The following is a 26,258-nucleotide window of genomic DNA, read 5'->3' as shown; positions in this document are numbered from 1 at the left end:
ATGGTATGGGAAGAGACCTCTTTGTCTGCAGAATGCTTCCTTTTGGAAGACTTAGAAGAGGACTTAGACCCCGTTTCCTTGAGGGAGCTCGAATTCTTCTTCGAATCAGAGTCTGACCTAGCCTTTTCTTCACCTTGTCCTTTTTGGAGGACTTAGACTCCGTAGTATGAAGACTGTTTTCAAAACTGGAAAATAAGAGTCTATTGTGCAAGCATTGAATACCCAACAATATGCTAGTCTTGTTCCAATAGTAAATGACATTTTTATAGTTTTATATAAACACAAGGTGTTGATACAGTGTAACAAGATTTTTGCTTTAATAAAGATAGGCAATCATTAAATGAGGAGCCATATGCAGTCAACCCTTGACATTCATGGAGGTTGGGCGCACAAAACCTCTGTGAAAGTTAAAATTCACAAATAAAATTGGGTGTGTGTGTGTGTGGGGGGTGAGAGCTCTCTGAAGCCTTGGAATGGCAGGAAGGAGGGCACATTCGCTTTCCTCAAACCCCTTCCCAATGCAAGAGAGTTGACTTTCCCCCAGGCACTGTCCTGGAAAAGGGTGAGGGATTAGTTTCTCCAAACCCCTTCCCGATGGATCAGAGCTGTCTTTCCTCAGACAGCTCCCTGACCTAGAAAAGGGTGGGGGAGTATTTTCCCCAAACCCCTGCCCAAGGCAGAGAGCTGCTTGGGAAAAAAGGCAGCTCTCCATCCTGGAAAGGGGCGGGATTGGCGCGCACACCCTTCCCAGCTTTTTCCTCCTGGGCTTTTACCCTCCCCAGGGGATAAGCCCGGGAGGGAAGAGGAGGAGGAGTGTGTGCACAGTAGCCTTGGCCTCGGGAATCAACGGAACTGCAAGTGTCAAAGCCACAAATGTCAAGGGACAACTGTAATGATATAATTTTACTGATTATAGTGACGTTGCAGAAATTGTGGAGTGATGACTTATTTACATGTATGAAGGAACACTGTTGTGTCTGTGTAGAATGGTTGATCTTTTCCATTATAGCTACATATTAGTTACAAGTATAACAGCTGCAATTATTACAGTTACATATTAAAATATGTGAGTACCAGTATATTTATATGCCCTGCTAAGATTTCATATCTAAACCTAAAGGCACTTTCAATAAAAATCATAAAAATGTTCTCCAAATATATTTTACACATTTTCACATTGAACACTTGGTATCACATCTCTCTGCAAAAAAAGGTATATATATTTTCTACCTTGAGTTCTTGGCATTCTCTTCCTGCGATCCCTGAATGCTGCCCCAGATTGCAGTGCCTCAAGAAGATTATCCATCACTCCAGTCTCATCACCCTCTGTGAATAGCAGAGGAAATAAAATTAGTCTCTTTGCAATTAATGCAATAATAAGGTCATAATGATACTAAAACACTAAATTACAAATACCATATATACTCGACTATATATCAAAAAATTTATGCCCCAAAATTGACCCTAAAATCCTAGGTTGACTTATATATGGGGTCAATAACTAGTACTGCTTAGAAAGGTCCTAAAACAAGGAAGCCAGATGCCCCACTCTTGCTGCCTGGAAGCACTATATTTCTTTCTTTTTTTTAATTAATCTTTATTAGTATTATAACTAATGCTATATCACATCGTATCCCCTTCTTTAATACTTTATCTAAATCTAATTCATATTTCTTTTACCATATACTTTTCATAATTACAAAGGTATAATACTATTAATTATATCACTAATTCATTTTTCAATTCTTTTCTCTCTTTTTTTAACCCCCCCCTTCCCCCAAGTGATCCCCATCACCAGAGACTAGTATCTTCTTATTACTCTACCCTCCAAAATTATAATTCTTCATCTGGGGATAAAACACCTCCTTCTTTTGCTAAAGTGTTTTGTACAAATATTTTCCATATTGCTTCAATTATTCTTTGGAAAAATTTTTGCGATGCTATGTCAATCATTTACAGGATAATTGGTATGAATTGCTGCCACATGAAGAGGTTGCTTCAAAGATACAGGACATTCACTCTTTGAGGTGTGAACCTAAGCTGTTGCCCACCTTATCCAACAGACCCAGTGCCTGTCACCCAGTGGATAGATAAATTAAAATACTCTTGGCCTCAGATAGAAAGGGCTATAGAAGAAGCCAAAAGAAACTACAAAAAATTTGCTGATGCACACCAAAAACCTTCATGGAATTTACATTCTGGGGGAAAAGTGTATTTGACTGCTAAACATCTTAAATCCAGACACCCTTCCAAAAAACTGGGGCCTAAATATGTTGGCCATTTTGTAGTCAAATGGTTGTTAGAAGAAGTAACTGCTGAGCTTATTTTGCCAAAAACTTATAGACATGTTCATCCTGCTTTCCATTTCAGCCTGCTAAAACTGGCGGTGCCCAGAGGTCCTTGGAGGAGTGAAGACCCCCCCCCCCGCTACCCATGTTGATTGATGGAGAACATCATTTTGAGATTTCAAAAATACTGGACTCTAGGCTACTTAGGATCAACTCAAATATTAGTTTACTGGAAACATTTTCCTATTGACTGTGATGAATGGGTTAAATATAAGCATACAATCGGCCCTTCTTATACACGCATTTTTTATACACGGATTTAAGCATACATGGTTTGAAAATGTTCCAAAAAAGTATAAATTTACCTTGATGTTCCATTTTTTATTAGGGACACCATTTTACTATGTCATTATACTTAATGGGACTTGAGCATACACGGATTTTGTTATACACGGGGGATCTTGGAACCAAACCCCAGCGTATAACAAGGATCCACTGTATAAGGACAGGTAGATTAATCAATGCATTTCATACTGCTTATCCACATAAGCCTAAGGTCATTGCATAGGGGGGCTTGATTTTTGAGGGGGCAGACTGTCAAAACTAGGTTCTTTCATATAATTGAAATAATTCGAAGTTGATAAAAGAGTTGGAAAATAACAACAACAATGTTATAAGTGATAGTACAGATTGTGTTAAATGCTTCTAGATGGTTCTAGTTCTAGCAGCTGCATGATATTTTGGGAATGGATTAAGAAATGTAAAGGTGGGGGTGTGGAGATGGGCAAGATGTGCACCATCTCAAGGTTAAGGGAGAAAGAGGAAAACTGGTGGCTGGAGGGGGCTTCTTGGAAACTGGGAGGAAGGTGAGTTTGCATGCCGTCGAGAAGAGGAGGGGCTGTAAAGTTTGGAGGTTTTAATTTGGGGGTTTGGGAAAAGGGGATTTAGATCTGACTTAAAAGTGTTATGGTAAGGCTGACTCTTATCTTCAATAAAGTTTTGCTTCAAGATACCACTGACTGATAATTAAACTTCAGTTCTGAACTTACTCAATTCTCACAGATACTGAGAGAACTCGGTTCAAATCCTCACTTGGCCATGTAAACCCACTGGGTGACCTCAGGCAAGTCACACTCTCAGCCTAAGAAGAAAGGGCAAAACCCCTTTGAATAAATTCTGCCAGGAAAACTCTGTGACAGGTTTGCCTTAGGGTTGCCATAAATCAGAAATGTCCTGAAGACACACTGCAACAACCTGATGATCTGATATCCCATACACAAAGTTATTCTGTCTGAATAAACAATTTTTAGCTCTGATGGCCAAGACTATTTTTTTCATTCCTTGGTATCTTCTCCATTCACCTCCTAGTCACTAAGTACAGAAAATATACGCAATACCCTTGCAAGCAACAATGGCATAAAATAAAGCATACAATTTAGGTGTATGCTGAAGCTAATGGGAAGGCTGTTTCACTACAGATAAAATGTATCTTGTAACCACAGTAGTGCATGCATTCCAATGCTGAAGGATCATGTGTGTAAGTTGAAGATGATGTTGGCTGACAAATTTAGCAGAAGATGGTGACTGTTAAACAGTTATGATAAAAATAGTGTGACTAGAATGGAGATGCTAACAATAAAGTAATTCTGAACACAATAGATATGAACTTATTCAACTATCGGGATACTAATGTGCCTTCAGAAATGACATCATTGACGCCACGATAGCTGTCAGCTGCCTATTAAAAATGAACTCCATTCTATTATCTTCAACTGTGTTAATGGAATGTTAATACACTTTTCAAAACAATTAATTCAGTGTAATTGTGATTGAGGCAGCTCCTTCTTCCTTTTATTCTTATATCACTAGTTAACAGGTGACTTTAATTGCCACGGTAATTGGATCTTATGAAGACTGAAACCATTTCTGATTAAATAATATTTGCATAAAAATTGCTAGTTTGGAATTTGCTGTTCCTAAAAGGAAATTAATGTTTTTCTTTCATGTTAGTTATATGCACAAAGTGTAAGATTATTTTATGCAAGGAAAGAAAATGACCAAATATAAAAAACTCTACATCTTTTACAATGAATAGATGTTAGGACAAAATCAAGCCTGGACTCTTAGATGTGAAGATGACTGAACTGAGCCTGTCATACTTTAGTCATACCATGAGAAGACATGCTTGACTGAAAGGAAGGTAATGCTTGGTAAAGTGGAGGGCAGTAGGAAAAGAAGGAGACTGGAAGAGGTTGAATTGATTCAACCACAGAAGCCACAGCTCTGAGTTTTCAAGGCCTGAGCAGGGCAGTGATGACCAGGTTTTTTTTTGGAGCTCCCTCATTCATAATGTTGCCTGAAGCCAAAGGAAACAGGAATTAACATCAAAATATCGGTTTTGGGAATTTCAAATATGATCTATGAAAATAGGCTTATTTCTGATCACAACTGTTCTACCTCCAAGTAATAGCCCCCCTCCCCAAATAAAGTTCGAGCAGGGTAATGTCCCTATCAATGAAAGAGACAGGCTAGAACATGAGTTAACATATTATAAAAATGGGAATTCACCACAGTCAGCAAATAAAGTGGGGTATCTGAATTGTTTCCAAACATGAACATTAAAATCTGAAATGGAAAAAAAAATCCTCTGACAAAACGATATCTCAGTATCATTATAATAATGGATTGCCAAAGGCAATTTTGTGTCACTGTGTTTAGACCCAATGTGTATGCTTTTTTACACAAATGGTTTTTTCATACAAATGGAAAGCACATTATCGACTGTGCTTTCTTAGGGTGAAAAGATAAGGTAAGAATGATCAGGATCTGAACCCATTACGAGACGAGTCTTAGGGTGGGGCATGGGGGCGAGGAATTGATTATGCAACCAAATTTGCATAACAGTGCCCCCCTCGTGTTGCAAGACTCAAGGGTAAACACAGTGTCAAAATGTCATCAAAATTTAGAAATGCAAAAGGCTATGTTTTGTTGAAGATAGTGAAGAAACCAAGGACAGTGATGGCGAACCTTTTAGAGACCGAGTGCCCAAACTGCAACCCAAAACCCAGTTATTTATGGCAAAGTGCCACATTCCTCTGGCTTTCTAGTAACAAACTCTGGTGAACGCAACAGCATGTGTGCCCACAGAGAGGGCTCTGATTGCCCTCTCTGGCACGCGTGCCATAGGTTTGCCACAACTGGGTTAGGATATCAGACAAGTCTATGGCTATATATGCCTCCACTAATTTTTAAAGAACCTAAACTTAATTCTTAAAGACACCACTAACTTCTTTGCCACTATTATATTATGAATACAGGATATTACACTTCTTGAAAACAAGAATGATTACTGATTAGTACTTTTATTTTAAAGCATATCTAACTGATTGAGGGCCCAAGTAATCCTGCTTTCTCAGTTGTCTTAATTGTATGATTTGAGTTGGTATTCAATAATATACTTTGGCATCTTACATAACATTTCCCAAGAGAGAAATGCTGCTATTATTGCTAGAAGTGTATTTCACATTTCTTTTCTCTGGGTAGAAAAGGAGTCACAGTTGCACACTTAGTATTTTATGTGTTCTGTGATTGTAATAGATTAAGTTCTACCTAACAACAGAACTTCAATGATCACTGAAGGGAAAATAATTTCTCAATCTAATTCATATGATCTCTTTTCTAAGCTCTGAGAATTCAAAGAGATGGAGAATAAAGCATTCATAAAGTATGAAGCATAAATATTTTTGAAGCCCATTTATTAGGGACCTTCTGATTCTGTCTTTCTTCTCCTTCTTTTGCTTTCTTCCACAGAATGTCTTCACACGCAATATACTCTAATTCCAACAAGCAAGTACAGCGGGCCCTTGTTATCTGATGGGGTTTGGTTCCAGGACCCCCTGTGAATAACAAAATCCATATATGCTCAAGTCCCATAAGATATAAAGGAAAAAGAAAATGGTGTCTCTAATATAAAACGGAAAATCAAGGGTTGCTATTTGGAATTTATACTTTTTTTCAGAATATTTTCAAGCTGTGTATGCTTGAATCCATGGATAAAAAAATCTGTAGATAATATATATGATATATGAATTTCCTTATCGTTTCAGGTTATGACTTTGCAAAGAGGCTCACCGATGCACTACATTTTGCAGCTCATAAAAATAATGTTGTTGTTTTAACCATCCTCAAGTCAATCCAAAAAGAATATTGGTAAGAAAACATTCAGCTCTAGTGAGGACCCCTCAATCAGCAGCAGAAAAATGTTAATTGTCACACTTACTCTGGTATAGGGGTGATTGCTTACTAGCCAGAATCATTCTGATAATTGAAAAACAAAATAGCACTAAGATATTTTAATACTTACAGATTAAATTAAAACATTAATTGGACAAAAGTAAACGTCAATAATTCAACTTGGAAAAGACAGAATGTAGCATGTGACTCTGGCAGAAGAAACATTCAGAAAGTATGCTGAAGGTATCTGAAGAAATGCTACCTGTTTCTCAGTCTTTCATGAAATAGTTAAGTTTTTTTTAATTAATGAGAATAGTGTTGTCTTGATCAGATCTCTTATTTATCACTAAGACCAGTGCAAATACTGTGTATGTTCCAACAAGTCACCTATTGACTATGGCAACCCCATGAACTTCACAGGATTTAGACAAGGAATACTCAGAGGTGTTTTGCCAGTGCCCTCCTCTAAAATACCTAGGCTATAGCACCTGCTATTTGTTGGCAGTCTCCCATACAAGGGCTGACCTTGCTTAGCTTCTAGGATCAGAGAGGATTTGGTGTCTTTAGGGTATTTTGGTCCACATTAGTGCAAATACTATTTTACCTTTATTCATGTCAATCAGTTGCTTCTTCTTCTGTTGCCGTTCCAGTTTTTCACGTTCTGCTTTCTCTTTTGCAAGCTTGGCTCTTTTAATCTTCTCCTCCATCTCTCTTCTCTTGTTATTTTCCTTCAGTGCCTCCTGCATTAGGGATGTGAAACACAGGATTTCTTCCATTATTTATGCATAGCAAATTGAGGATAGCTTGTTTCTGTACAGCCCTGGCTTGTATTTCTAGTTGCCTGAAATAAAAAAATCATGTCACCTTTGAAAGTACCACATGAACAACTGTATTCCTAAGGAGGAGAGGGGAAAAATTAAAATAAAACTGTCTCCTGCACCTTTCAGTCAATACACTTCTGCCATACAAACCTGTCTGGAATAGCAACTCCGAGCTGCAGACTGTCTGTGTTACAAAATTATTAATGGATGACCCCACAAAGAGTTGACCAACCTATCACGTATTGGAAAAAACACACACAACTTCAACAAGAAGTTCTGAATTGCACTGTGCTCTTTCAATTTAATTGTAAGCTACTATAATGTACTGTATTTCCAAAGGAAACAAAATAACATGTAGATATTCACAAAAGCCTTAGAATATGTAGAACCTCCAGATTACCATTCTTTGAAAGATCTTAGATTTACTGATATCTTAAACCAACATCTTAAATATCTTAAACCAACAGAGTTGTGTTGCCTCTTCAGATGAGAATTTGTTGCTGATAATCAGATTTCATCCAGAAATGTGTCTAACAACATAAATAATGCTGGGAATTTACAATGAAGGGAAACAGCCTTAATAAGTACAAAACTGAACACACCTTTTGAAATTTACCTTGTAATCTGACCAGCTCCTTTCTCAACTTTTTTTTTCAAATGATTGAATGCCTTTTATTGAAAACTGTTCTCAGCTCCTCAAATTAAGCCTTTCTAAACTGACCAGAAATGGAATCTACTTACTCCTATGATTTTCTTCCTGCTAGATGACCCATTTCACCATTACATTGCAATTTCCAAACTTAATTCTGGGATATATTGAATCTGTTTCAATCAAGCTGGCTCAAAATAGAGTTTTCCCAGTTTACCAATTGGTATGATTTTGTCAAAACCTCACAGGTGAAGGCATTTTGACAAGGCAGTGTAGAAGGAAAGGTGGAAAGAAAAAGAAGCTGTTTAGCTGAGGTCAGTTATGTCAGAGCAGTGCTAGGATTTACTTTAATCCCCCAGATGACCATGGTGAAGCCAGTTTTGAGTATCTGAACATATTGGGGAGCAAGAAGGAGATGAACAAACTGAAATTAAATAAATGTTAGATTAAAAATATATGTTTTCTCCACATATACACCATATATAGAAGAATGGAAAAATAAAATATTTGAAATGAAGCAATTAGACAGATTAACAGCAATCTTAAACAAAAAGGACATAGATAAATGGGAAAAATAATGGTCAGGAGTGACATTCAATTTAATAAACAAATAGAATAGTCAACAGGGGAAACTTTATTTAAGATTTATACAGGTTTAATTATTTGTTTTTATCCTCCTTTAATATAAAGACAAATGTTAAATTGATGGTTTAAAGATTAGAGATATTTTTGATAACAAAACTGATTATGTTAAGTTTAATGTACTTATTCTGCTTACTGAATGTGTACCATATAATTAACTGAATGCATATTGTATTGTACAATCAATGACATGCTGATTAAGAGAAATAAAAAATTATATGTGTGTGTGTGTGTGTGTGTGTGTTGGAAAGATGCAGCTGCAAACACATAGCACTGCTTTGGCAAATATGATGCTTTTCTAACTTCTTAGTTAGCAGTTGCATATGAGGATTCCTTGATGATTGCCATGAAGTTCTACTAACTCAGAACATAGCAGCTGGCATTTAGATGCAATGCTATCTAATTTATTTTAAAGTTTGTAGTTTTATAACCAGTTAGACAGCAAAGGCTCTTGTGATGGATGACAATCAATCAAAACAAACATTAAAATTCATCTCTCAGCAATTCAGCCACAAAAAATAAACACACAACTTAAACAAACAAGCTCAAAAACAAAACAATGTTTTGCTGCATAATTGACTGAATTCAGAAAACATGTGAGAATAACAGAGAGCTTCCTGTGGGATGCTTTGCTTACAGTTGATTCAAGCTGGTTCTGGGGCTCTGGAACCAGCAAGAACTCCCTGTTCAAGTGGAGACCTTTAGATAAAAGCTCAGGTTGGTCTGGACCACCATATGAAACAACCACCAAATTTGGAGGGGGATAGGAGTCTGAATCACCATCTTGACAGAGAGCAGTAAAAGCTATTACCTGTTTACACACAACGTTCTTTCTTTTAAATTTTATTAGGTGGAATTAACTTTTCTTTTGAAGTTTAAGAAGCTCCAGATGTTATCTTCTCAAAGTGGTCATGTTAACACTGTTCATGTTAACTTGTTTGAGATAAAGGATAAGTAACCCACTGCAGAAATTGCTGGAATGCTAGCTGAAATTACCTGCATTAAAATAATTATTCTGCAATGTAAAGACTCATTTTAATTTAAAGAAAACTCCCTAATATTTAATATAAACAAGTAAGAATTTTAATAATGCTGTTAACTTATGTTTTGAAGTATTTAGAATTTGCTTTGACTGTAGTCTGGGCAGTTGAATTGGTTTCTAATTTCAACAGCATAGCTGCACTGGAGAAGATTGGTGAAGGGTGACAGCTGCTGGCCACAGACTGTTATTGATGGTGGAGTAAGACTTTGGAAGAGCCTGAAAGAGTTGGACGGATATCGAGATTCCTTGCTAATGAAAGATGGATGGATTTCTAATGTTTAAAATGTTTATGACCCTTTAACTTTTGAATATTAACATCTATATTTTTATTATATCTCATATTTTTGTATATAATATTTTTTGATATTTTATACTTCATATTGAATATATTTAATTCTATTTGTTGAACAACTTTTTGTCATTTTTTCTTTTTCTTCTTTTTAACATATCTTTATTAATCAATTTTAATCTCAACAAATTACACTTCATTAACTATACAAATAAACAATTAAAAAAGACAAATCATGTCTGGTGTATTTTATAATATCTTCTTATTCTTCTTTTTTTCCCCCGCTAGAACTTCTAATTTCCATTGTCCTTTATATGTTACTTCTTTCTTCTTCTTGATTCTGGCTATTTTTGTTTTCATCCTATTCTGTTTTGATTATGCTTTCCTTATCATCGCACATACCTCTTTCTCATACTCAGTCTTATCAATTATGTTTTTAACAAACATAATATTATTCCTATATATTTGTGTATCTGTTCTATATACATACCATTAATCATATCATATCTATAATATATATCAACAATTTATAGAAATTAGTCTTAACATAATACTGTTGCTCTCACTGTCATCATTATATATTTAACTACATATAAAATTCTATCTATATTAGTGGTATCTATATATATTCCTTTTTTGCAACAGAATGATATCAGAATGTATTCCCCTCTTTTTTTCCCTCCAATAGCTTTGATTTCTCTCTAATTTTTTTACCTTTGTCTTAATCTATTATCTACTTATCATTTTTGTGCTTCCATATTTTCCTTCTAATTACTATATTTTTAATAATATAAACACTGACTTATTATTAAATAAACTGCATTAATCTTCTGTCGACATTTTTTTCTTTTTCCTTTTATGTTTTTTAACAGGTTATGTGGTCCAGATTGTGGAAGAAAGTTACAAGTGTCTAGATCAAGGGAAGTTTTGGTCAGGGCTCACCTGGAATATTGTGTCCAGTTCTGGGCACCACAATACAAAAAGCTGGAGTGTGTCCAGAGGAGAGCAATTAAAATGGTGAAGGGTCTGGAAATTATGCCCTATGAGGAGCAACTTAGGGAGCTGGCTATATTTAGCCTGGAGAAGAGAAGGTTAAGAGGTGATAGGATAGCCCTGTTTAAATATCTCAAGGGATGTCATATTAAGGATGGAACAGGTATGTTTTCTGGTGCTCAAGAGAACAGGACGTGGAACAATGGATTCAAACTACCTAAACATTAGGAGGAACTTCTTGACAGTAATAGCTGTTCGACAATGGAACACACTCCCTTGGAGTATGGTGGAGTCTTGTTCTTTGGAGGTTTTTAAACAGAGGCAGGATGGCCATCTGCTGGGAGTGTTTTGATTCTGTGTTCCTGCATGGCAGGGCGCTGGACTTGATGGCCCTTGTGGTCTCTTCCAACTCTCTGATTCTATGGTTTTAATAATCCATTTTGCAATTTTCTGGAAAGTTACCTGTTGTCATTTCAGATGTCCTCCACAACAAATGAACAGTCTTTGGGGAAAGGAAAATAAGGCAGTATGTTTAATATAGAAAGCCAATGCTTGATGCACGTAAAAAGAAAGCATAGACTTTTCCAGGGATGTCAATGGCTGAAGGCAATACATCCGTAACATGATGTGCTGATTGAGATGGAATTGCCATACCACATTTGGCAAGAAAAAAATCCACAGGATTCAGTACAATGGAATACAAGGAATGATTCATCCAACTGCAGAACTGTCAACTCAGATACTTTTGGGGCTTGATGTACTGATTGACAATTCAAAGGTCCAAGACTGGGTGAAATGCTATGTCCCCTTTGGTACTGTGAAATACATATATTTAAAAATCCTTATGCTCCAATACAGAATGTGTGATGCATATAAAAATAAAACAAATAAAATTAAAACAAATAAAAATAAAACAAATTAATTAATTATATGATATACAGCGAAAATACTATAATCATGTGTAGATGCAAAATCTAAAGTTCACAGACATCACCACCACAAATATGCATAGAATAGTTTACAGTAGTTTACTCTACTGGGGGGGGGGCATCCTAAAGACCTTTCTCCATTAATGAATCATACATGATACCAACAATATGAAAAGAGTAGTAGTTATTTTAAGATATGCACATAAAAATATATAGGGAGAGTGAGATACTGTTTTCTCTCTACTTACCAAGAATAGGATCCTGAATGCACTTAGATCACCAAAGAATTCCTCGCTGCTTGTAGCTTTCGGATCAAAACAGAAGTAGTCCCCCAGACTGTCATATAATTTGGTCATGTTGTTGTGCATGTTTGATAATTTTTCATACTGCTCTCTGGCACTCTTAGCAAAACTGTAATCTTAATGTTAAGGAAATACAAATTAAATAAAGAGCATAAAAAGTGGGGCTAGTTTATTAGTCAAATGCAACCAACCATCAACCAGCTACTTAACTAATCTCTAAGTTAACTGCTGTCTTTTTATTAAGAAAATGTTTTTCTTATTTTTATATGCTTCACAACCAAAAAAACATAATTATTCCTAGGTGATGGCCACCTAAGTGTTTAATATCTCTTTGACTCTACTTCTTGCAGAACATAAAGACTTTTGCCACCATCCCAGCCTCGCTAGGTGAGGACACAAGAGAGAGCCTTCTTGCTGGCTGCTCCCACCATCTAGAACTTCCTTCCATGGGAGGCTAGGTTGGCCCCTTCCCTGCTGACCTTTCATTGGCAAGAAAAAATGTTTTTATTGAGACAGGCTTTTTAAATTCACGACAGGGTGGCTTTTATATGAGGTAGATGTTTTAGATTATGTGTTTTTACCTTTTATATGTTTTTAATCTAAATTTTATACTGTTTTAATTGTGATATTTTAACTGTTTTTTTAAAAATGGTTTTTAAAGTGTTTTCTCTTGTGTGCTGCCTTGAATCCATTTTTAAGAAAGGTGGCATAAAAATGAAATAAATAAATACACTACAGTTTATTAAATTGTAATATTCTTTGACTTATCATCCTTGAATTGCATCATGAACAATGTACAAATGATTAAAATAATAGACCTGTTAAGAATATATTCAAAGTGAGCTAAACAGACATCTCTATTTGCTATAAGGGGAAAGAACAACACTTACATAAAGTATGTGTACTCCCCACTGAGATCAGAACAAGTCTGTGAATATTATGAAGAATTCATTTTTTCCTATTTTAGGACACTGAAAATAGTCTGGAAAAATAAGATATTACTTAATGTGACTAAGAGGCCCACATAGTACAGTAACAACCTTCAGGCAGTTGCATTCAGAATACATTCAGCCTAAGACAAAAACTTTGTCATTAACACATAATACATACAGTACTTAAATCAAAGGGACATTCAAACCAAGGGCTGGATACTATATGACAATAAAAATAACATACTACAAGACCAGGAATAAATAAAAAGGCATTGGATGCAATGCACAGAAGAATTATATATAGAGAGATGAAAAAATGAAAGACATGGAACAAATGAAAGACACAGGGAACAAAGAATCATATGAAGATGAACACCTAAAGTAAGGTGGAAGCTGCAATAAGAGAAATTGGGAAAACAAGTCACCTGAAAAAGATTATATTCCAATCAAACTGCTACAATTCACATTGACAGAATCAACTCTTGTGTTAACCAACATATGCCAACAAATATGGAAACCAAAACAGTGGCCAACAGGTTGAAAATGATAAATATACATTCTCATCCACAAAAACTGAGACACAAGAGACTGCAGCAACTATAACATTAATTTTCCATGAAAGCAAAATTATGCTCAAAATTATGCAGCACAGATTCCAACCATACATGCAAAGAGAAACCTCAGAGGTGCAAAGGGATTCAGGAAAGCAAGAGGCACTGCAGACCAACATGGCCGCCGCCACGATGGCATCACGAAACGCGCTGCCTTCAAATGAGGGGCGTGGACGTGATGCCATCGCTCCGCGCAAGGCGCTTAACGCGCCCTTTCCACAGAGCCGAAGGAGCTCCGAAACGGACTCCTTCCTGGTTTGCGTCGCTGGGCGCAGCTTCAGACGGCTGCGCCCAGCTACGCAATGGAGAAAGGGGCCAAATGGCCCCTTCTCCTCCTCCCCGCCCACCGTGGGGTGTCCTTGGGGCTTGAAGCCCCAAGGACACCCCTTTCCAGGCTGCGGGAAGCGGCCTTTTGCCGCTTCCCTGCGCCCAGAAAGTGGCGGATCGGGGCCTCAGCGGCTGCTGTTTCCACTGAGGCCCCGATACACCGGGGAAAGGCGCGCCTACAGGCCGCCCCAAAGGAGCGGTCTGTAACGTGCCACGGTTTGATATTTGAAATTTATACTGTTTTTGAACATTTTCAAACCGTAGATGCTTGAATCCATGTATAAAAAATCCGTGTATAAGAAGGGCTGACTGTACAATCTTATGTGGCAGAAACTACAGTTTGACTCGAATAATTTATTACGGCACATGGCCAGCGAAACTACAGTTCATCAACTTAATATATTTTTCACATATAGAAGGCTTGAGTAACTCCTCACACCTTTGTTAAAGACTCTTTCCTACTGGCTTTGAAAAAAAAAATAATTGCTTGGGGCTCCAGACCATAACACTAGTCAGACAGCAAAATACTGAATCACCTCTCTGACACCATATGAGAGATATTCATGCGTAATTTTAAAAGTTACCAGTTAATATATATTCATCATATTCCTCCTCATGGGAACTAGCACTTAGGTCAAGATTCTGGCACTATTCCTTAGGTTAAAAAAAAGAAAGAAAATTGCTGGGGAAGGCTTTTCTCAGTTCTTGCCAGTTAAATCAGTATCTACCATGGAGGGACTTACAATGCTTGAGGTTTTCAGTTTCACTCCTTGTTCCCGAAGTATTATGAAGTAATAGTTTAGAGATGTATAGTTGACTGAATGGCTACAGCTGTTCTAATCAACACATTTCTCTCATTTAGTTTTGAAATATAGACTTTGCAGATGTTCTTTGCATCACCTAACTTCACACCTTTCATCATACAAAAAATGGGGCTTTGTGGTCGAGGCTTAATGCTTTAACATTAGAGATCTTCCCAAAACAAAAGTTTTGTAATATTAACAATAAAGCTGCATTAAAATTAACATTCCATGTTCTGAATGTAAATTTTACTTGTATGTGCAAACAAATCAAACATGTTAATCGGTTAAAAAGGATATAGTCATCTTCTCAACAAATTTATCATGTGGATCTTCTGTTTTAGGAAATTTCTTAATATCATTTTCCAAACGCTGTATCTGCTTTTCCATGGAATCAAGGTTGCTCTTAAGAACCTGAGCCGAAACTGAGGGGGAAAATGTTAACAAAGAAACCAAGGGAAGAAGAATAGTCATAATGGCAGTTTGGATCACTCCATTAAAATGTGCTCCCATTTTTTTGAATTATTGCTCATAAAAGGTCCACTCTTCAAGAAATAAGTAAGAACCTAAAACATAATATATGAAATAATCTTGCTTAATGTGGGGGATGACACCATTTTATTCTGACATTAGCTGAAATTAATCTATTTCTATTCAAATTTATTGAAAGAAACGCTAATATTTCATTCCCTTAAATCAAATTTGTGAATTAAGCATAAACTAAGATTCAAAAACATTCTATCTTATTAATACATATAGTTGGTCATATAAATAATTTAAAGACAGGCTGTAAAAGAGATCAGTTTTCTCTTGCTTTGCTGCAGTATCTAAAACTGTATGAGCTTATCCATAGGGATTTCTTATCCTCCACATCTTCAACACTTCCTTTGTTCACATTATAAACAAGGCTAATCAACATCGTCACCTGTCAAGTTATTGTGACCCCATGAATTTAATAGGGTTTTCTTAGGCAAGAAACACTCAGTTCCTTCCTTTGAAATATAGCCTACAGCACCTGGTATTCATTGGTAGTCTCCCTTCCAAGTACTAACCAGAGCTGACTGATTAGCTTCCAAGACCAAATAGGATCTGGTGCCTTGAAGATGTTTAGGCAGGCTTATAACAAAAATTACTGGTGCCTAAATTGCATATCAGGAGAAAGTGGTTTGAGTGTATAAAGACAACTCTGAAGGCCAGGGTTCGACTCCCTGCTCAGCCATGGAAACCCACTGGATGGTCTTGGTCAAGTCACACACTCAGCCTCAGAGGAAGGAAAAGGCAAACTGCCTCTAAACAAATCATACCAAGAAAACCCCACAATCCACCTTACGACTGCCTAAAGTCAGCAATGTTCCACTATACACTATCATGCAGCTTCCAGTTCTACTAGATTTCGTAACACAGTGCATGTATTAATAGACTTTAAACGTTTTGTGAAAGGCCAGAAAGTTGTGAAAGTTCTGAAAACCGTATACAGGAATCTTGGATTTTAGCTCACCAAAAGCAAAGTAAACACTTTCTCATTGTTCTACTTCCTTGCAGGTAATAAGCTGCTAACAGACCTCTATCAGATAACACATGACAGTCATTTGTGAACTACCTAGGATGTTTATGCTATTTAAAGCTATTGCCAATAATATAACTGTCATTTTCTGTGGCCAATTTTGCTTTCTTCCCATCCTCAATATATAATGCATATATAACTGAAGCCCAGATGCATCTGAGGAAATGAGTTGTAATTCATGGATGTTCATGCTAAAATAAATGTTTTGGACTTAATGGTTGTTACCCATAGTGCATCTTTCTGAATTTTGGTGTGTGTGGTATTCCACATAACCCCAGATGGATCCTGCCATTCAATCTGCCCTAATCCCCAGAGTGGTGGGACATGTACACACTACACTCAGGTGAGGTCAGCCTCATGGGAACTCTTGGGAACAATACCCCTCTGACTAGCCCAACAGGTAGTTTGGGAGTCACTAATGGTATGAAATGAGGGCTTCACAAAGCATCCTGATAAATAGAAAATAACAGGGAACCTGATACATGAAAAATGCTCTCATCACAGGAAAATCAAGAAGCTGCCATCACCTCCAATAATCAGAAGAATGGGTGATGATTGTCTAGATGTCTCACCTGATGAGCCAGCTAATGATTTAACTCCCTTCCTATTTCCCTTGATTATTGACAGACCAGATTACCTCACCCCAGACAATCCAACACTTTTGCCCTGTGGCTAATTTTAGCCCTTAAAAACCCCTAGAAATCTCCCCTCAGTGTGCTAGTTTGGATTTCATGAGGACTCTATGTCACTATGATCTCTAGTCTATCTTCGGCATTTCCGTTCAACCAACGCTCTTGGAATGGCTGTGTCTCACCCTACTTCACCAATTGGATTCCAGAAGCAAGCCTCATCTGCAGTAAGTATCACCCGTTGTTCTGCCTCAAACCTTTTCCAAGCTAACCCCTGATTTCCTGAGCCTTGAATGAATGAGTGTATGATAGTGTATTGCTGTGTGATTTTCTCTTCTAAATAAAAATACAGTGCGCCCGTGCCATACGCAGGCACACTACACACAGCTTTCAGTTTATGCAGAAGCCGCGTGCCAATCAAAGTAATTGTTTTTAATGGGGTGCGAGCATACGTGGATTTCTCATACGCGGGGGGATCCAGAATGGGAGATCCAGAGCTGTATATTTCATTAGAAACTACTGCCTCTCATCATTTCTTGGATCCACTGGCCCCTCAGTTTGCAGGTGGGAGACGATTTCATAGGGTCTTTGTAGCTAACCCCCTCTCAATTTGAGCTAAGTAAAATTCCCCTACAAAGATTTTGGCTACAATTTGATGGAGAAAGCATTGGCAATTAGAAAATCTCCTTTGAGATCTTAGCACTCCGACCGTGCAATCGGACTGTTCAGATCCCAGATGTAGAGAGTATGGGGTTTCAAAATAAATTGTTGCAGACGCAGAGATAAATAGGAAGATGTGATTGCTGTTCTTGTGTGACTGGCCACAAGCCAAAGCGCTATCTTGGGTTGGCTAATCCCATTTCAATCTTTGGTTAGATGTCCTACACGCTGACTCTGGTATGCCATCCAAGTGTGGACTCCAGTCATTCTTGGGTGTGACAACAGTGCAGATTCCTGACACTCTATTTTTATTTTCACTGTTGTGGGTTGGGAAACAGAGGCAGATCCCTTCCCATTCAAACCCTAAAACCAGCTAGGGACAAAAGACCTTGGACAAGTAGAGGTAGGCATAGGCAAAAAGATGTCTCTGTTGGAGGCCATAAATCCAAGTGCAAGATTGGTAGAGGCCAGGCAGAGCCAGGTACAGCAGGATGCCAGTGACCATAAGCCCTTTGGGCCAAAGTACAGATCACCTTGGACAAGCAAAGGCAGGCAACGGGAGGGAGACATCCTAGACCAGAGGCCACAAAGGAGTTTCTGCTAGTGGGAAATGGTTCCAACAGTTGAGCTAGCGGGGAAAAGGGTCCCACAAAGAGTTTGCTGGCGGGAAGATATATTCCCATCTGAGGCTAGCGGGGAAAAGATTCCCACAAAGGAAGGTGACTAGGACAGCCTAGCGAGGAAGTCTTCAGAGAGTCAGGTTTCAGGAAAGGTAGGCAAAACCCTTTCACACCCCTGAGGGCAATAAATAAGAGTTTTGGCCATTGCCCTCTATGTTTCGGAGAACTGACAGAAAGTGGAGGGAGAGAGTGGCCAGCTTCCCTCCCTGTTAAGAAATCAAGGCTTAGCTACTGCTGGGTGGAATCCTTTGTGAAGTTAGCTATAAACAGAGCTCAATGAGAAACCTCCAATCCCTTGTTCCTCAAACTGTCCCCTTGGGAAGTCAAAGGCTTTCATGGCCGGCATCCATAGTTTTTTGTGGGTTTTTCGGACTATGTGGCCATGTTCTACAAATTTCACCAGCATCTGTGGCTGGCATTTTCAGAGAATACTTGCCTGGAAAGGAGTTGGGTATGTATATACTGTGTGACCTGGGAAGGCAGGAGTGGTTTGCATATGGATTGTTCTGTTGCTAATGGCAGGCCTCAGGGTAGGAGAGTATGCAAAAGAGGATTAATGTCTGCTTGATTAGTGCTCATTGTCTGCTGTGAAACCACTGACCCTGGGAGATTTCTCATTTGCATTTGTCCCCTTGGTGTTGTTCTCTCTCTCTTCCCAGTTCTGCTCAGTGCGAATGGGACGTTTCCCAATGAATTTTTGCTGAAAATTCCCCCTACCCCCCCTTGCCTGTTAACTTTTCCTTCTGCCTAGAAAGGAGGAAACAGATATCAAAATGATAATGAATTTGTTTGGGAATGAAAGCTCAAACTATGATTTAAAACTTTTAGTGGGTGGACATGATTGATGTTTATAATATAACAGAAACCATGTGAAGAAGGTAGGTGAAGATAAATTATTATCTCATTCACAAGGGCTTGCAATAATATTTCTTTCAGTAAATTGATGACAAATAAATCTTTTCTCCTCAAACATACAAAGAACCTTTCCTGACACAAAGAATATATTACGGTATTAAGTTGTCATATGGATTTTTTTTATATAGATTTGTTAGTTTGCAGCGACTTGATGGTATGTCTTTTAAAATTTGGTAAATAGATAAACAACAAGAGTAAGATGATGATGAAGAAAGATGGGTGGTTTTTTAATTTTACAAAAAAATTATTTAATATTTTTAAGATTATACAGTATATAACGTTTTTCTATGTATACTTTTTCAATAATTTTTTCCATATCTCATCAAAGTCATTTCTTTTCCATAGTCCTTTTTTCACTTTCAATTTTACAAGTTAATTTGTCATTAATTGCTAATTTCTATATTTCTTTATACTAATCCTCCAATTCTACATTCATTTTCTGTCTTTCTTTTGACAATACCAATTACCTTTATTGAGATAGGTCATTCACCAAGCTATTGCTGATAACACAAACACATGTAGTGTCGGCCCATGTGTAATGTGACAAGAAATCCTTACCCTAATTCACATCTCAGGTGACAGACTCGAACTTTCCCATTAATTTGGAACTCACAGAATCGAGTCTTTTCCATTAGAGAATGATTCCCTTCACATGGAACCCTAGTGTTGGGGAGAAGATCATCTTGGTGTTCTTCCCAAAATATTAGATTTCTTCTTTTAAAATTTTATTTACAGTACATAAAATACAGACAGAGTCTTTCATGTAAGCCCTACTGTGGCTTGAGAAAAGAATCTTCCAAGAGATGTCATCACAAATTTTATCAGATCTAGGACAAGGGAACAAATTCTCCAAATGAGCTACCAAGAAAACTTACAAATTGATGGGAAAATTATAAAAATTTATAAAGATGTGCCGATGGTGGTGCTGAAGAAGAGGCAGGAATATAGATTTTTGACACAGGAACTGAGTAGGAGGAAAATTGACTATTCATGGGAGAGACTAGAGGGAGTGTCTTTTGTCTATAGGCAACACAGATAGAAAATTAATTCTATTATAAAAGCAAAAGATTTCTTGAAAAGATTTAAACCTAATAAGGACGATGAGGACCAACAAAAAGCACCATTACTTCCAGAGGAAAAGATGGAAGAAAATGAGGACGATGAACCGGAAGGAGATCTGACAGGTGAAATGATCTAAACACTTTCCACCAGAAGTCAAGTGTGAACAATGTACAATGAGCCCTTGGTATCCGCTGGGGTTTGGTTCCAGGACCCTCTGTGGGTACCAAAATTTGTAGATGCTCAAATCCCCATTACCTTACATAAAAAGGCAAAATCAAGGTTTGCCATTTGGAATTTATATATTTTTGGAATACACTTGTCCCTCCATATTCGCTAGGGTTAGGGGCACAAGACCCTCATAAATATGGAAAAACTGCAAATAACAAAAACACCATGTTTTTACTTGAGTGGACACCTCTCTAGGAATCTCTAGGTCTTCCAGTGCAACTTTTAGTTAAAGCTGACCATAGAGTTGCACTGGAGGACCTAGATATTGCTAAAGAGAACATATTAATCAAATCCGTGAATAATTAAATCCTCAAATATCAAAGCCGCAAATATGGAGGGATGAGTGTATTTTCAAGTGACAGATTGTTGAATCCATGGATAAAGAATCCATGGATATGGAGGGACTTATGTTGTTGGACCATAAATGCTAATATTTCTCCTCACCCATGCTTATACTGTACTATACTATCTAGGACTGAACTGCAATCCAACAGCACCTGCAGGGCTATCCTTTGCCCACTTAGTATATGCCTTTATTTTTGTTGTTGCTGCTGCTGTTCTTTTGTATCTTCAAGGCATTTTTTTACTTATGGCAACCCTAAAGCAAGCCTATCACAGTTTTTTCTTGGAAAGATTTGTTCCGAGTTTCTTGCCAGTCCCCCCCTGGCTGAGGGGCTGTATAGACCGGTGGGAAAGGCCAGCTTGGGAGCAGGGTCAGGGCATGGCATCCACATGACACACGACTCCATCCCCAGGCTGGTGTAATGCCGCATGCCGCTCCACATGGCACTCCTCTGGTGCTGCGTTTACATAATGCAGCCTCAAAGGAGCGTGGAAAAGCTACATACTAGTGGCTATGGCACCCTTTCCAGGGCACAAAAAGGAGAGATCGGGGTCACGGCATGTAGTTGCCAAAGCCTTATCAGGCACGATAAGGAGCGGCTACAGGTCTGTCAAGCCCCTGAGAGAACTGACATGCCAGTGGGTTTCCATAATCAAGCAAGCATTCAAACCCTAGTCTCCAAAATTATAGTCCAATGCTGAAAGTATTTCAAAACCATGACTCAAACTTAGTATATAGAAATTATTATTACTGCCATCTTGCCATGTACCTTTGCTTGCACTCTCCACATGTTCAAGCTCATCTGGAAATTTCAAGATGTCCCGATAATTCTCTTCACAAATTGCAGCCAGAAACTGCAAGAGTGTTATTTTTTGATCTGATGATTTTGTGTCTCTGATCTGTAAACGAAAAGAAATAGGGTATGTGTGCATTATTTTTAGTAATATTTTTCTCTTCCCCCGCCCAGAACACATCCTCAACACATGATATGGTATCTCTTTTCAGATATAAATTAATTCCAAAGACAATTTGAAATTTTATTTAACATGTTTATCCTTATGTTATTTTACATTTTTAGGCATTTATTTCTATTTTGGCCTTAATACTATAACTAAAGTTCTACATCTTTTTGTCAATAAATGGCATCATATATGTTTCCAATTAAATAAGATGTGTGATTTTTTCTCTATATTATATCTTCTCGTGACACAGTCTTTCTTTTTCAAAAATGGTGTTTATATTTATAGGAACATCCATAGTGTGGCCCATACCCCAGCTGATGCACTTATTTCCTATTATCCACAAATAGAGGACAACAATTAAAATGTAGGAGTTTATCACACTGGCTTTGATCCCATAATAGTCGTGGGATGTAACTTTAAGAAAGCCGATCCTCTTGAAAAGATGCAGCAGAAGCCTGGGTTGCAAATGGGCTGCATACTCCTTGGCAATAGTGAAATGCAGTAAGATCCGCCTTCTTAAAATTATATCCTGCATCTATCGCAGGAGCAAAGCCAATGTGATAAACTTCATTTGTGGAAGTGCTAAGCAAATGCTAGTAAAGGATACTCAACTTTCAAAGCTGCCAAGATGTAGTACTCTACACACACACACAGTAATCCTCTTGAATAAGCAATGTTAAATACATTTTGGAAAAATAGGAAGGGAAATCTATGATCCCATATTTCACTTTATACTATTCACAAATATAGGCTTAAAAGAGACAAAAAGTACAGACAAAACCATTTAAATTGTTCATGAAGTATTATTTCTGTACATGTATCTCCCAAGTCAATATACACTGCATCATTCCCATTGGTAAGGGCTCCCCAGCAGATAAGAAAAAATGGACATGCTTAAGCCCCTTCCTAGTCAATAGGTGGTGACGTACATGTGGCTGCATCGGCACAGCCACATACAAGCACTGTCATTGACAATAAGAGGGGTGGGGGTTGTAATCCACAGACACTTGTCCATGGATGGGTCCACCATACACAATATAGACACTTTTGAGGAACTAGAGGTGACAGTAAAGATCTTTAAGTCTTTGTCCAACATGGCTCTAGACTAGAGGAATACCACTACAATAGCACAATATACACTTATAAGTGTTTGACTTACCTTGCACAGAAAACTAAGATTGAACCCCAGTGATTGGGCATTTCTTGAGCCAGAATTCATGTAGTTGCCAATCAACAACACAAGTTCTAACAGCTTAGAGAAGTTTTCACTCTTTTTCAGCTCCTCACAGGCTATTGTTACTGCCATAATGCCAGGCTTGATATTATTTATGTGCTCTTCAAATGTTAGCTTGAAAAGGATGCCATTCAGACGAGACTGTAACATTTTAACAGAGCTCATCTGAAAGAAAAGAAAAAGCATTTCCATACAATAGAACAGAACAATTTATTTGCTATTCTGTTGAAGACACAACATTGCAAAAAATAAAAAATAAACAAACCAAAAAACCCACCTTCTGAAAGACCAAAAAAGCAAGAAATTGTTGTTGTTTCTGGTTTATGGTGATCCCAAGACCACCATATTACAGGGTTTTCTTGGTGAGATTTATTCAGATAGGATTTGCCTTTGCCTTCCTTTGAGACTGATAGAGCGTAACTTACCCAAGATCACCTAGTAGCTAAGCTGGGATTTGAACCCTGGTCTCCAGAATCATAGTCCAATGCTCAAATCATTACACTTTGCTGACTCTCAAGGAATCATACAACAATTATATTCACACAGTCTGGGGCTTGTATTTCAACAGCAGTTCTCTCAATTACATTTGGAACTAAAAAGGAATATCAAAGGCAGACTTCGGCCATGGCAGGTGGAGAGAGAAAAGGAACATCATCATCATCACCACGACCGACCATCACCACAACCAGTCATTTTAATGTAACATTAGATTTTTACATTTTCCTTCTTAATTCTGCTTAACATTTAACTGTCTAATTAAAAGATTTTATGTACATTGCTGTGTAAATTTACAGCGCTATATAAATAAAGCTTAATAATAATAATAATAATAATAATAATAATAATAATGAACTAATTTCAAACACCTTGACAGCATTTTTCATTTTGCACAACTGACTTGCAATACTCATACTTTTCAATAGAGTACGGAAGAAAAGGCATATGCTACTCATTATGCATCCCATGGACTTTACACACTATTTTAAAAATTAAATTCATCATTTCAAACTTTGTTTAACATCATTTCCACCTTTGTTCAACTCAGTATCAGTTAGAGTGAGCGGGAAATAAAGGCAGCTTGGTTCAGACAGTGCCTAAAGGCAGACTATGAACAGTGAGTGGCAGAAATAAGCCATTCTGTTTGCCAGACAAACTAAGAAATGCCAGTGGGGTGGGAAATATGGGTGTTTCATAATATCAGATGCTTCATGAATCCAATCATAGCCACTGGATTGGGACTGTATCCTGAGAGCATGTAACAGTGCGTGGATGAGCAGAGAAATTTTCAAAGACTGTTTTTTAAGGAATTCGTTCCTTCCACAGAGAAATTTTTGAAAGTTAATGACCACCCCAGAAAAGTAGTTTTTTTGCCCCGACACCCTGATGCAAAGGAGCTTCAAGATGGGAACATGAAGGCTGTGTTTCTGCCACCTAATGCCATATGCCAACCGATGGATCAGGGCGTTTTGGAAATGCTAAAAAGGAACTATCACAGGAGCTACGGTCGACACTGATAGAAGAAACTGAAGAAGGGCAAGACATGATTGAAAGATTGAAACGCATCAATGTAAAGGATGTTGCTTATTGGGTTGCAAGGGCTTGGAGTGATGTTAGGCTCCAAAAATTGTCAGATCAGGTTGTTATGTGAAAATGAATAGGTTGTTATGTGAAAATGAAGAAGAAGATGAAATGATGGAAAGTACAGATGAAGAGGAAGAAAGCATTCTACCCTTAGTACACTGTATCCCTGGGTGTGAGGATATGTCTTCGCAAGAGGTTGACAGCTGGATGAACGAAGACAATCAGTTTGAAATTACTGATGAAGAAATTGTCACTCTTGTCAATAGCGATGGCAATGAAATAGAAATTGATGAGCAAGCATCATCTGTTGAACCTCTCACAATCTCGCATGGCGATGGGGTTAGGGCTCTAGAAATCGCAATGAAGTACATCAAGCAACAAGAAGAAGCTACAGGGGTTGACATTATGATGCTGCAAAGATGGCAAGACTTGGCTGCGATGAAACTGCAATTGTCGGCAAAGCAGAAAAGTATCACTGATTTCTTTAGATTTTCAGAGGACTGAGCTGTTTATACATTACAATGTTGTTACTGTAACGTTACTGCAATGTTACTTTTACTATTACTGCAGTAAAACTTCAATACATTTGCAATTCATAGTGATTTCAAGGCTTTTCTTGGACCCTCCAGATTATTCAACATTTTCAGCTATCCAACTATAAGCCCACCTGTTTATGTCTGATTATAAGCTCGGTTGGTTTTAAACATGGTATAACTAACATTTAGAAAAGCTATTGTTTATTAATGGCGGAATTTAGTAATTAGATAACTTCTGACTCAATTCAATTTATTGTAAATGGTGCAAGGTGTGTATAACAATATAAACCAAAAAGGTGACAATAACAAAAGAAGAGAATATAGAAAATATTGTTTGAGATTGTTACAAAAGAAAATAAAAAATTATCAGAATTCAAGTGTGAGTTAAGAAAGAACAAAATGGCTATGGGAACAAGACTCAAAACAACAACAACAAAGCAAAGTTGAAGGAGGGATTCTTTTCAGGCATCACGCAAACAACTGGACATAGGTTCAATCATCCTGCAAGAATTGAGGGAATTTAAAAAGAACTAAAGAACACGAGAGAAGAAATCAGACAAGATACGCACAAAGAAATAAACATTCTTGCAAATAAAATAGACAAAATAAACAAATACATTTTTCAGAAGTAAAAACAAAAGCAGAAGTATTGAATAAAACAAAGGACCTTGAAACAAAAACAAAAGAATTGCAGAATAATCTGAAACAAGAACAACAAAATTTATTAATTCAAGAATGCAGATACAGGGAAAAATGTATAAAACTTCAAGGAGTGTCAGAAAAGACAAACACACAATTAATAAACATAACTATTCCACCACTAGCAGAGTATTTAGATATCACCAAGGATTTCATGGACTCTCAAATAGACAAGACATTCAGAATAAATTTGATTTATAGCAGGGGGGGAAGATATCAAGAGACATAGCAATTTGTTTCACAGGAGTAAGAATGAAAGAAAAAAAATCATACAAAGAAACTTCAATGAAGTTAATTATTGAGGAAA

The 26,258-nt window shown here is 37.4% G+C and overlaps 1 protein-coding gene across 6 annotated transcripts in view; it reads right to left on the bottom strand.

Moving 5' to 3' along the window:
* Positions 1 to 26,258, bottom strand: part of DIAPH2 (diaphanous related formin 2) — a 111,332-nt gene that overhangs the window by 29,771 nt on the left and 55,303 nt on the right. For all 6 annotated transcript variants that reach the window (XR_006104929.1, XM_042478066.1, XM_042478064.1 and 3 more), the window contains 6 exons: positions 23,061 to 23,300; positions 21,709 to 21,838; positions 15,159 to 15,283; positions 12,135 to 12,299; positions 7,126 to 7,261; positions 1,231 to 1,326 (listed from right to left, as the gene is read on the bottom strand). Coding sequence is in view for 5 of the 6 variants with exons in the window: in XM_042478066.1 (XP_042334000.1) it covers positions 1,231 to 1,326; positions 7,126 to 7,261; positions 12,135 to 12,299; positions 15,159 to 15,283; positions 21,709 to 21,838; positions 23,061 to 23,300 (892 nt within the window). In the remaining variant the exon portion in view is untranslated. The remainder of the gene's footprint in view (positions 1 to 1,230; positions 1,327 to 7,125; positions 7,262 to 12,134; positions 12,300 to 15,158; positions 15,284 to 21,708; positions 21,839 to 23,060; positions 23,301 to 26,258) is intronic.

This window comes from Sceloporus undulatus, chromosome 7 (genome assembly GCF_019175285.1).
Source record: "Sceloporus undulatus isolate JIND9_A2432 ecotype Alabama chromosome 7, SceUnd_v1.1, whole genome shotgun sequence".
NCBI lineage: Eukaryota > Metazoa > Chordata > Lepidosauria > Squamata > Phrynosomatidae > Sceloporus > Sceloporus undulatus.
Note: the sequence above shows the minus strand (reverse complement) of the source record. Positions and strands in the feature narration are given on the sequence as shown.